At 58.7% G+C, this 12,301-nt stretch overlaps 1 protein-coding gene across 1 annotated transcript in view; it reads right to left on the bottom strand.

Annotated features, from left to right (window-relative positions):
* The window catches only part of DNAH1 (dynein axonemal heavy chain 1), a 71,071-nt gene that overhangs the window by 23,088 nt on the left and 35,682 nt on the right, over positions 1-12,301 (bottom strand). The window contains exons 28-41 of the mRNA XM_062200171.1: positions 12,158-12,271; positions 10,856-11,044; positions 10,469-10,574; positions 9,688-9,801; positions 9,166-9,315; positions 5,905-5,991; positions 5,599-5,785; positions 4,157-4,248; positions 3,842-3,996; positions 2,025-2,202; positions 1,005-1,199; positions 797-916; positions 288-446; positions 80-187 (exon numbers count right to left, since the gene is read on the bottom strand). Of these exons, the coding sequence (XP_062056155.1) occupies positions 80-187; positions 288-446; positions 797-916; positions 1,005-1,199; positions 2,025-2,202; positions 3,842-3,996; positions 4,157-4,248; positions 5,599-5,785; positions 5,905-5,991; positions 9,166-9,315; positions 9,688-9,801; positions 10,469-10,574; positions 10,856-11,044; positions 12,158-12,271 (1,954 nt within the window). The remainder of the gene's footprint in view (positions 1-79; positions 188-287; positions 447-796; positions 917-1,004; positions 1,200-2,024; positions 2,203-3,841; positions 3,997-4,156; positions 4,249-5,598; positions 5,786-5,904; positions 5,992-9,165; positions 9,316-9,687; positions 9,802-10,468; positions 10,575-10,855; positions 11,045-12,157; positions 12,272-12,301) is intronic.

The following is a 12,301-nucleotide window of genomic DNA, read 5'->3' as shown; positions in this document are numbered from 1 at the left end:
GCAGTCACCGTTCACCCAGGAGAACAGCCGGCACCCAGTGGGGCTCTCCCTGCCCTGGCCCTGGGGGCTCGGGGGCCACCTGCTTGTTTTCGTCCTCTTCGTCATCGTCGTCGTTGGTGCTGCTGATGCCGGCGTCCTCCAGCCGGTAATCGAACACCAGCCCCTCTCCTGGGAACGGCAGAGCCAGCTGCCCGGGACCGGGAGGAGAACAGGGCTGTGAGGCCCAGGAGGCTTGCTTGGCTGCTGGCCCCGGGGGGGAGCCTGAACCGGGAGTGGCCACCTCTCACCTTTTCCACTGTCATCTTGGCCCTCAGCCAGCGGCTGAAGGCGACACGGCCAAGGCTGTCCCCAGTGGCACCTACGCTCCAGACCAAGGAGAAGATGAACCAGGGCTCGACCAGCTCAGACAGGCGGCTCAGCTTTTCAGGTGGGATTTTCTTGAGGCCCTAGGGACAGAAGGAACAGCATCAGGCTGAGACAGGGAGAGCAGCACTGCGAGGTATGAGGATGGTGGGGGAGGGGGGGTGCTGTTCCGGATTTGTTTCTCTACAGCACATCATCTCCCTCCTCACCCTCGCTGTCCTTGGCACTGCTATTCCCAGGTCCTCCCTGAACTCCACGTGCCCCCTGCACCCCTCAGCTGTCAGGAACCAGGAGGAAACCCAGGCGTGAGGGCCCATGACCCACACTGAGCCCATCTGAGTCGCTCTTCCAGGAAGCTGGATTGGGCTGCAGCGCCCTCAGGTGGCCCAGATGAGGCGAGCAGGGGCAGGAGGGCCTCCCTGCGTAACAGTACCTCTCGAGGCAGAAAGGGCTTAAAGAAGCAGTCCAGCAGCTTGAGCAAGCTCATGACCAGGTTGCTGTCGGTCGAGGAGATCACCTCCTTCACCGAGGACCGGATGAAGCTGATGGACTCCTGCAGCAGTGAGAACGGGGCTCTCATGGCTGGGGGCCACGGTGCCGGCTGCCCCACCTGGGCTGAGCACTCCCACGGCCTGGCCTACCTCCAGGAATCTGGCAGAGAGGCTCCGGAAATGCTCCTCGTGGGGCTTTAGCAAGGCGGGGAGCTTCCTCAGCCAGCACTCGACGAAGGGCATGAGCCCCAGGATGCTGGGCTCCAGGTACACCATGCCACAGCGGGACACGGTGGCTGGGGAGGCCACGGCCAGGTCCTGCACCTCGAACATCATGGTCATCGCCTGGGCCCAAGACAAACCATGTGGGCGGGCCGGCTGCCAGCCCCCAGGGCTGCCCGCCCTGTGGGTAGGAGCTGAGGGGGCTGTCTAGGAACCTCGAGGCCCTCAGCTGGTCATGTGCCCTGCCCTGAAGCCCTGAGGAAGAACGAGAGTCAGGTGATTCCTGGGGTCTCTCGCCAGCCTGGGGTTCCTGGAGGCCAGGGGGGAAGCTGACAGGAACCGTGGGCTCTGCTCTGGAGCTACAATCTTGGACATGAACACAGGGCCACAATGACAACCTGGTATTCTCCGAACCATTCAGGCAGTTCCACTCGGCCCAGACACCATGAACTGCTCTCATGCCCAGGCCATAACCCTCTGTCTTGAGAACTGCCCCCAATATGTATACATACACACACATACACACACACACACGCACCAGGCCCTGTACCAGGCCCATGCCACCTGTCTCTCAGACCTTGGGCTCGCTGTCAGGACTACGTAGACAGACACCTGACCCCAGCAAGGCTGACACAGCTGAAAAGTGGGCCTGGGGTGCACAAAGTTAGTCTTAGTGGGAAGCAGTGGGCCCTGGGCTTGGAAGATCACAGGAAGTGGGCCTGCGGGCAGAGAGCCCTGGGCAGCTGCACAGGATGGACTCAGGCCCAGGAGCTCGGGCTGAGGAGGGGTGCTGGGAGGCAAGCTGGAGCTGACACTGGCCACCCCTGGGTAGGTCACGGTGATGGCCGAGGGTCAGCTTTGGCCCCGGGAGGCAGCTGTGGAAGAGGCTTGACCAGCAGGTACGGCCTCTGGGCCTGGCCAGCCACAAAGCAGAGCAGGTGGGTGCACCTCTGTGAGCTTGATGATCTCCCCGGAGCTGAGGCACAGCTTCTTGTTGTCGTCCAGCACCGTGTTCATGTTCTCGATCCACACAGCATCCACCGGCCCGTCAAACATGTACCACTTCTTGTTGGTGTCAGAGGCGACAGCCCCCACCCGGATGAGCGAGGGGAAGATGCCATCTGTCCTGCAGCCACCAGGGAAGAGAGCGCTGCAGGCCAGGGAGACGGGGCTGCGAGCACAACAGGCTCCCAGGGAAACCTGGTCCCCGTGCTGGCCCTGCTCTGCTTCCTTCTCTTGCCTGCAATGCCCTCATACGTTGAAAAATTATGTTATCAGGGGGCCAGCGCTGTGGCATAGTGGGTAAAGCCAGCCGCCTTCAGTGCAGGCATCCCATATGGGCGCCGGTTCGAGTTCTGCTGCACCACTTCAGATCCAGCTCTCTGCTACAGCCTGGGAAAGCAGAAGATGGCCCAAGTCTCTGGGCCCCTGCACCCGCATGGGAGACCTGGAAGAAGCTCCTGGCTCCAAATCAGCTCAGCTCCAGCCGTTGCGGCCATTTGGGGAGTGAACCAGCGGATGGAAGACCTCTCTCTCCACCTCTGCCTCTCTGTAATTCTGCCTTTCAAATAAATAAATGGAACTGTCTTCCCCTAAGGAAGCTAAACAGGGAAATCCTGATGGGCACAAGAGACTGCAATCACAGAGCTGCTCTGGAAGATGGCACTGGACAGAGAAGGGTGACAAGCAGAACAGAGAAAGGGACCGGGTCCTGCTGAGAACCCGGGAATGCTCCTGCTTCAGAGGCTCCGTGCCAGGGGAGGGACTGCTGGGGGTGACCAAGACTCTCTTCTGGCCAGACTCTACTGAGGCTCCTGGGCCTTCTCCTAGGTCCCTCTGTGCACTTCCTTGTTTGGTCCAGTTTTAGCAGAGTCCTGCTACATCAGTCTAGCAAGACCTCTACCCCCAACTCTGATGCCTGATCACCCTTGAGATCCCTGCGGGAGCCCCACCCTCCACTACCTCCCACCCAGGCCATGTCTGATCACCTGGCCTTGTCTCCAATGAGAATCCCCTGGGTCAGCTTAGCTAAGCCCCTCTGACCCTGATCTGATGCTGCTTCTTTGTAAGGTTCCACCCCCTAACCCCCATGCCCTGCCCCACACTGTAAACTTCCACTCGCCCCTGCCATATTCACAGTGGAGCCCAATCTCTCGCCCCCACTGCAGGACAGGCCCCTGCACCTGTCACAATGGTGCTAAGTGAAGTCTTCCTCGCTAGGCCTTAACAAGAGTTGCTGAGTAACTTTGCTTTAATAGGACATTTACCTGCTCTGACCTCCAGATCTTTCCTGACCCCTCACCTCCTCAGAAATGGGGCAGCCAGGCCAGCCAGACCCACAGTAGGGAAAACAGGTGACTATTCTCCCCCAATCCACCTCCCACTCGGCTCCCACCAGGAGCCTGGAGGCCTTTTCTGGAGAAATACAAGAGCCCTGGAGAAAAGTGCCTCGGGGGCTGATGTGCCCTCCTCCCAGCCCCATGCACTGCCCCGGGAGCAGAGGCCCGAGGGGGCCAGCAGCCTCTGTTGGGAACGGTGGCAGTCAGTCACTGGTGTCTGTTCCATGCCAGGTGCACTGCCGGGCTCCTTCCACACAGCAAGCTCATCCCTGCCTCACCGTAATGACGAGTGCTGACTGTCCACCCCTTACAGCCCAGGGACGCAACCCAGCCCACCAAGAGGAAGGGAGGAGGAAATGGAAATGGTGAGCAGAACCCAGGCTTCGGGTGGCAGAGCCGGGCTGGGAGAGGTCCTAGGGCACTCACCACTCATGAGTAAGCAGGTCGAACTCCCCATACAGCTGGCCCATCGTGATGGATTTGGGGTTGAGCACATAGTAGTTGACGGCTTCATACACGCCACCGCTGATGGATGGCTGCCCTTTGATTGACGTCAGGGCAGCTGCCAGGACTCTGTAACACTGGGAACACAGGCCACAGTGGGCCAGGGGCCACAGGAGCTGGAAAGGGGCACCCTATAAGCCAGGGGACTCCTCATGGAGGCCAGCAGCCCTGTTGACGCCACCCCAGCCCACGGGCCCATTGACCATCCACTGGGCCACCGGGCTCGGTTCCACCTACATTACTCTTGCCAGAACCTGTGGGCCCGACGAGCATGAGGCCATGCCGCACCACCGTGGTCTCGTAGAGCTGGATGCACTTGGTCATGAAGCCTGAGGGGACACGGCAGGGAGCCCAGGCGTCACAGCAGGGGCTGAGTCCCAGCTCCACCACTAGCTTGTGGGACCTCCGGCACATCACTTCACTCCCTGAGCCCCAGGCCCCTCATCTGTCAAATGAGGACAGCGGGGGCACCTCTCTCACAGGCAGGGGCAGGTGAAGCACCGGGTGCAGAGAAGAAGCTTCTAGACGCCAGTCAGTGTTCCCATCATGACTACAATCTCCCAGCTCCCACTGCGCAGGTGATCAGCCATCAGGCCTGCCTGGGGTCAGCCATCGCAGGTCCACAGTCAACACTAGTCTCAAAGCTTCTGCCCAGCCTGCTGAGAGTGCCAAACCCAGTAAGTGCTGGCCAATATGAGGCCAAGCCCTAGCGAGAGTCAGGAGCTACGGGGACAGCTGCCAGCCGCAGGCCCACGTGGGTGGGGATTGAGTGTGTAACTCTGGCATGATGCTCTAGCACTGCAGATCCAAGGGTCCCTGCCGAAGAGATGGAACCCAACTACCTTGGGATGGCAAGCTGACCCAAGGCTGCAAGGGACCAAGACTCTAGGCCTTTATTCAACACTCTCCCAGGGTCAAGGGCGTGAAACGTGGCCAGAGAAGGAAGCATTAGAGCCTCCATTGAAGAGCAATGGAGGGCCCTGGAGGTGGCCCTGCATGACCAGCTCCACTGCCTGGGTCCCAGAGGAGGCCCCTGAGTGGCCAGCATGGCATCAACATTTCTCAAAGGATGGGCTGGGAAGAGAGAAGGGGGAGCCAGGCCAGGGGCTGGGAGGCAAGAACTCAAGTGACATGCACCTGCAGCAATGGGGCGAGAGCTTCGCCCTCCTAGTAGGGAAGGGGTTCAGGCTCAGAGGGAGTCTGACGGCAGTGGTATCAGTTCAGAAAGGGTCCAAATGCTCCTCCGTGCCCTGACACTGGCATGCTGTTCCACAAGGAGCACAAGCAAGTCCATCAGCAGGATGGAAACTGAGCAGCCTGCAGCAGAGGGGACTGGTGACTGCAGTGAGGTGGGGTGGGGGATACAGAACGAGGCACTCAAACTCCCTCCCACCCAAGCAGATAAGGACAAGGCAAGGGGCTGGGGCCTGCGGAAGCAAGGCCTGGGAAGGGACCGAGGGCTGGGCTGCTCCTCACACGAGGTCTCAGGAACAGAGCAGTACTTGCTTCCCTGTCACCTGGCAGATTCTAGCCTGTCAAGACTAAGGGCACCTGCTCTGGCCCTGGACCATTCATCCAGGAGCCCCAGCCTGCTGCACACTGAGGCTGGTCTGCCCTGCCCCTGCCACCCAGGTGGTCAGAGCCAGTCCCTCATCAGATGCCACGGGCCAGTGGCTCACCCTCCACATCCTTGAGGTTACTCTTCTCACAGGCCTTGCGGATGGCCGTGTCCAGGATGCCGTAGTTCGTTTCCTCCTCCCTGATGGTGGGGAACAGGTCGGACACAATCCCAGAGAAGAGCTTGAGGTCCTCCTGCAGGAACTTGGGCACGTTCACATCACGGATGGCCCGCAGGCAGATCAGCTCCTGCCGCAGGCACCGGCACGGCCGTCAGCACAGGGTGCAGGCCGCCAGCTTCCTCCAGCTGCCACGAAGCCCTCCTGGAGCCCCGGCCCCTGGAGCCCCCACCCCGGGATGGAGCGCACCTCATTCATGCTGGGGTTTTCTCGTTTGAGGTTTCCGGCAGCCGAGATCACGGTCTTCACGGCTCTCATCCCGAAGTCGTAGTGATCCTGTCACCAGCAGCAGGGGGAGGTGTGGGTGGGCACTGCCCCTTAGGACACTTCTGCCTGGAACACTCTGCCTCCCATCTGGCACCTGGCCAAGCCTCAGTGCCCAGCTTGCCACTGCAGGCCCTCTGTGCCCGCCCCCACACCCTTCCCTGGGCTGCATCACTTCTGGTGCTGCTACTTCACCATCCCACCATCTCCCCCTTGACTGGGCCGCCCATTCTGCATCCATGGATCAACTCTGCTTTGGCCACTTCTACAACCTTGCAGTCCCAGCACAGCACCGAGGGCACGGAGGGGTCACCCATCTGTGCACCCACCTGGAGGGCCTCGATGACCTGGAGCCTCCTTCTGACTTCCCCCCGCCCACCTGTTAACCTCTCCAGGCCTGTCCTGGCCACACCTCCACAGCTTTTCCTGCTGATTCTGCTTCTCTCCATTATATGAGGGTACTCTGAAAACCTCATGGAGGGGCTGGCACAGTGGCATAGAAAGCTAAGACTCGGGGAGCAGCACTGGCATCTCATGTGGGTGCTGGTTTGGTTCCACCTGCTCTGCTTCCCATCCAGCTCCCTGCTAATGTGCCTGGGAAAGCAGTGTAAGATGGCCCAAGTGCTTGGGCCCCTGCTCCCATATGGGATATCTGGAAGAAGCTCCTGGTTCCTGGCTTTGGCATGGCACAGCCCTGGCTGTTGCAGCCATTGGAGAGTGAACCAGTTGATGGAAGATATCCTCTCTCTGTACCTCTATCTCTACCTCTATCCCTACCCCTACCCCTACCCCTACTTCTACCTCTGTATCTCTGCCTTTCAAATACACAAGTATATCTTTAGGGGAAAAAAGAAAGAAAAGGTCACGGTAAAATGGAATTAAAAATATGGGCTTTTGGGTCTGGCACTGTGGCACAGTGGGTTAAAGCCCCAGCCTATAGTGCTGCATCCCCTATGAGTGCCAGTTCAAGTCCCAGCTGCTGCACCTCTGATCCAGCTCTCTGCTATGGCCTGGGAAAGCAGTAGAAGATGGCCCAAGTCCTTGGGCCCCTGCACCTGCTTGGGAGACCCGGAAGAAGCTCCTGGTTCCTGGCTTCAGATCAGCTCAGCTATGGCCATTGCAGCCATTTGGGGAGTGAACAAGCAGATAGAAGACAGTTCTCTCTCTGGCTCTACCTCTCTCTGTAACTCTTTCAAATAAATAAAAAGTAAATCCTTTTTTAAAAAACTATGACCTTTTTTGGGATAATTTTTCTCTTGAAAAATATGTATTACAAAAAAACTGTGCATGGGCCGGCACCACAGCTCACTTGGCTAATCCTCCACCTGCGGCACCAGTACCCTGGGTTCTAGTCCTGGTTGGGGTGCTGGTTCTGTACCCGGTTGCTCCTCTTCCAGTCCAGCTCTCTGCTGTGGCCCAGTAAGGCAATGGAGGATGGCCCAGGTGCTTGGGCCTTGCACCCACATGGGAGACCAGGAGGAAGCACCTGGCTCCTGGCTTTGGATTGGCGCAGCATGCCGGCCATAGTGGCCATTTGGGGGGTGAACCAACAAAAGGAAGACCTTTCTCTCTGTCTCTAACTCTGCCTGTCCAAAACAAAACAAAAACTGTGCATGGATTTGAGAGAGTGAGCAAGCGATGAAACAGAGAGCAATGAGCATATACTGGTTCGTGCCCCAGATGCACACAATAGCCAGGGCTGGGCCAGGTCAACTCCAGGAGCCAGAAAATCAATCTGGGTCTCCCAGTTAGGTAAACAAGGAGCCAAGTACTTGAGACATTACCAGTGCCTCCCAGGATGTGTATTAGCAGGAAGCTGCATAGAAGTAGAACTGGTACTCACACGAAGGCACTGACAGGGGATGCACACATCTCAGTCTTAACTGCTCTGCTAAATGCCTGCCCTGATTCCTACTGCTAATGCATTTTCCACCAACTTTTTGAAGTATCCTTGTATAGTGGAAGTGTTGGAAATTGCTAACACCGTCATTCTGCCCCATGGCACATGGTGACCTGGCTCACAGACCAGTGCATGTCCAGACATCCAGGACTTGGAACTACATGAAAAGACCAGCCTTGCCTCTGGGACATCCCACTTGGGAAGGGGGCACCAGCTGGGGTAGCTGCTCTAATGGGGGCAAGGGGTACTCTTCAAAGCAGATGATCTGAAAGAAGGGGCCCGGGGTGCCCTGTGGCACACTCAGTAACAGATGGCATCTTTTTTTTTTTTTTTTTGACAGGCAGAGTAGACAGTGAGAGAGAGAGAGAGACAGAGAGAAAGGTCTTCCTTTTCCATTGGTTCACCCTCCAATGGCCACTGCGGCTCCTGATCCACTTCGGTTCCTGATCCAAAGTCAGGAGCCAGGTGCTTCTCCTGGTCTCCCATGCGGGTGCAGGGCCCAAGGACTTAGGCCATCCTCCACTGCACTCCCGAGCCACAGCAGAGAGCTGGACTGGAAGAGGAGCAACCGGGACATAATCCGGCACCCCGACTGGCACCACAGGCAGAGGATTAGCTTATTGAGCCGTGGCGCCAGCCCAGATGGCATCTCTTTTAACCCAATGGTTTTGGTGGGCTGCACCTGGCCAAAGGTACCACTGTGTGCCCCTGGCCATGGTGATTGGTATTCACAGAAGAGCACATGACCCAGAGAAGATCCATTAGGGTGACAACAGGATTTTTTCTGGAATTATGACAGACAAAGCTGGTAGCACGTGAGCCCAGCAGCGGGGCCTTGCTGCTGCAGAGGGCAGTCTGTCTGCAGAGGCAGCAAAATAGAAAGCTCCTCCGCCAGTGCTGGTGCCCAGGCCCAGCCCTCCTCCCTGCGGGGGAGTGGGACCTGGCTGTCACGTCCTGGTCCGCACAAGCTCCCAGCCCTGCGCTGCTCACGTTCCCTGATGATCCTCCCTCCTTGCCCGTGACCTAGCCAGTGGGCATCTGTCCCTGGTTTCTGCTCCAGCTCCACCAGGCACTGCACAAGCCTTGCCAGGCTCTTGGCCATGGGGATCTCAGTGCCCTTGGCTAAGGGACAGGGATGTAATTCCCATCTCACAGGGTTGTGAGCAGTCCACTAGCCAATTCTTGTAAAGTAGCCAGCATGGAGCCTGGCCCTTGGCAGGTGCTCCACACAAGATGGATTCAGAGCTGCCCTGGAGCTGGAGAAACTGGCCAGGGCAGGGCCTCACCTGGGAGCTGAGCTGCTCGGAGGACAGCTTGAAGGTGGTCGTGATCTTCTTAGCCAGCACACTGGCCTCATTGAAACCAAAGGAGTAGAGGGAGATCTCGGCGATCATGGCGTAATCAGGAACCATCATGGCCACGGGCCGGAAGAGCGCCTGGGGCACATGGAGCTTGTGTGGTAGGCAGGCACACCTCACCCGCCGGGGCGCCAGCAGGAGGCCCTCCTCCCCACCACGCCTCAGCCCCATGCCTGCCCTAGCTGACGGTCACACTACCCGGTCGCTGGGGAGCTCTGCCTAAGAGAAATGGGTCACTGTACTGATCTGAAGCTTCCCCCATGTCACTCCGCTTGGCCCCTCTTGGCTCTGTCTGCCCATTTCTCCTGCAGGGCCAGCCCCAGCAGGTCCCATCAGATGCTCCCCCTCACGTACACACAGACCACCCTGGCTTCCTCCATGCCCCTCCATGGAGAGGGCTGCCATGGGGGATCATGGTCCCTGAGGCCAAGCAGCTGGGCCTGCACCTGCCTTCAGGTTGTCAGGGAGCTCCGTGCGGCCAGCATATCCAGGGTTCATGGTGATGAACACTGCGCACGAGGGCACGAGGGGGATCTCGACACCTTCAAACATGAAGCGTTCCACCTGTGGGGCAGGGGGACAACTCACCTGGGCCAGGGTGAAGGGGAGGGGCAGTGCTGACCCTTCCTCTTTCAGAGAGGCCCCTGTCCCCTGCTGATGAGCCCCGTTGCTCAGGGACAGCTTGTTTCGGGATCTGGCCTAATTCCTCAGGTCCCAGTGGCCACCCATGGCCTCACAGGTGTTGGCTCCAGCCCCTTGGAGGTCTCCACACATCTCCTGCTTCCCACACCTTCCACCCCCAAATGCTGACACTGACACCCCAGACATATGCACGCTCAGCCCCAACTAAGGCCCTGGGCCTTGGCTCGGAGCTGGGGGTGGGGGCCGGGTATATCCCGGTCTCTGAACTCTTGTCCCCCGGACGATATTCCTGGTTAGGGAGAAGTGACCATGCCTCAGGCTTTCCATAAGGTTCAGGACGTAGGAAGGACCACTTCATCCACTGCCGCTTGGCCTGGGTGCCACCCACAGACTGGCACGAGGTGTGGCGTTTCCTGAATGGCTACACAAGCCCTCTAGGGACAGCTGTGTAGGGGCAGGGGGATGGCGCCATGCCCTCTATGAGATGTGAGCAGGACTGGGGGCAGCCCCAAGCCCTGGCCTCTCCCTGCTGCAGCACGGCAGTCGTACTGCGTTGCATGGCAGCGCGGGTACTGTCGCTGAGACTCACCCGCTGCTGCTGTGCCTTCTGGATGGTGGTGATCTGCTGCGCCACCACGGACAGCACCTCAATGTCAATGCGATTGAACTCGTCGAAGCAGGCCCAGGCCCCAGCACTAAGTGAGGACAGAGCATGGTGTGTGGGCATGCGCGTTCAGAGCCCACCTGGCCCCTCCGGCCACGGGTGCCCTGGACTGCCATGGAGGAAGCCCTCAGTAGCAGTCTCCACCCACCCACAATCTCACCCTTGGTGCTGCCCCGTGCCTGCCGGGGCTGAGCCTTTGAGCCACAGTATGGCATCTGTGCCCCCCACCATCCCGGGACGCTGCTCCCAGAAGCACCCTTGTTTAGCCCTCCCCAGAGAGCAGTCCTATGGCACCCACTCACCCAACCTCACCTGGCCAGGCCCTTGAAGAACTTGCCCATGGCCATGAAGTCGAGCTGATCAGAACAGTTGAACACAACTGTCTGGATGGCCAAAGCCTTGCCCAGGTCTTTAGTGGTCTCAGTTTTTCCTGTGCCAGCCGGGCCAGCTGGAGCACCCCCAAACTTGAGATGCAAGGCTCCAGTCAGGGTGAGGTAGCACCTGCATGGGTGACAGTGGCGGCAGCATAGGTCCGGGGATCTCCACCAACACGGGAAGAGCCTGTTCCTCTCAGGTGCCACAAATGGACAGCTCCCACTCCTCCCCACCTCTCAGGGCCCAGCGTGCCCAGCCCTGGCTGCTAGGGTCAGGACTGGAGTCCACAGCCACCTCCCGGTGCTTTCCCTGGCCCCTGCAATGGCTCTACAGAGCTTTGCTCAGGGCCCCACTGGGATGGCTGACCCTAGCTTCACTTCCCTTGCTCAGAGCCCTGCTTGAAAATCCATGTGGTGCTAAAGATGGCTGACAAAGATGAACTCACTGATTGCTTTAGAACAGAGTTGTTCACGTTATGAAAGGATGTGCCCGGGCCAGCGCCGCGGCTCAATAGGCTAATCCTCCACCTTGCGGCGCTGGCACACCGGGTTCTAGTCCCGGTTGGGGCGCCAGATTCTGTCCCGGTTGCCCCTCTTCCAGGCCAGCTCTCTGCTGTGGCCAGGGAGTGCAGTGGAGGATGGCCCAAGTGCTTGGGCCCTGCACCCCATGGGAGACCAGGAGAAGCACCTGGCTCCTGCCTTCGGATCAGCGCGGTGCGCCAGCCGCAGCGCGCCAGCCACGGTGGCCATTAGAGGGTGAATCAATGGCAAAGGAAGACCTTTCTCTCTGTCTCTTTCTCTCACTGTCCACTCTGCCTGTCCAAAAAAGAAAGAAAGAAAGAAAGAAAGAAAGAAAGAAAGAAAGAAAGAAAGAAAGAAAGAAAGAAAGAAAGAAAAGAAAGGATGTGCCCTTGCCCTCTCTCAAGATGAGTTCCTTTGACTGCTAAAAACAGCAATGCTCATGCCCATCGCCTACTTAGTGAGCCCCCCACACACACCAAGAACCTCATGCACATCAGCCCATGAAATTCTCATAGCCAGCCCCAGAGAGGCCCCAGAACAAACTGAGGCATGGAGAGGTTGTGCAACCAGCCCAAGGTCACTCAGCCTGTGACACACATACCCAAGTTCTGAACCCAAAGCTCTTGCTTCTGATCCTGCCCCACCTGGCCATGGTCCCGGATGCCTGGGCCAGTGAGAGCTGCAGTGAGGCTCTCCCGTGGGGAGGGAGGACCCTCACCTGTCCGTCAGGGGCGTGATCACCAGCCTCCCGCTGTTGCCTAGGTACTCGTAGCCATAGATGAACTCAGCATTCACAGCGCGGATGTACAGGTCGTCATTGGTCCAGTAGTACCTGGAAAGGCAGCAGGATGGGCTCAGGATC

The sequence above is a fragment of the Lepus europaeus genome, chromosome 9 (genome assembly GCF_033115175.1).
Source record: "Lepus europaeus isolate LE1 chromosome 9, mLepTim1.pri, whole genome shotgun sequence".
Classification (NCBI taxonomy): domain Eukaryota; kingdom Metazoa; phylum Chordata; class Mammalia; order Lagomorpha; family Leporidae; genus Lepus; species Lepus europaeus.
Note: the sequence above shows the minus strand (reverse complement) of the source record. Positions and strands in the feature narration are given on the sequence as shown.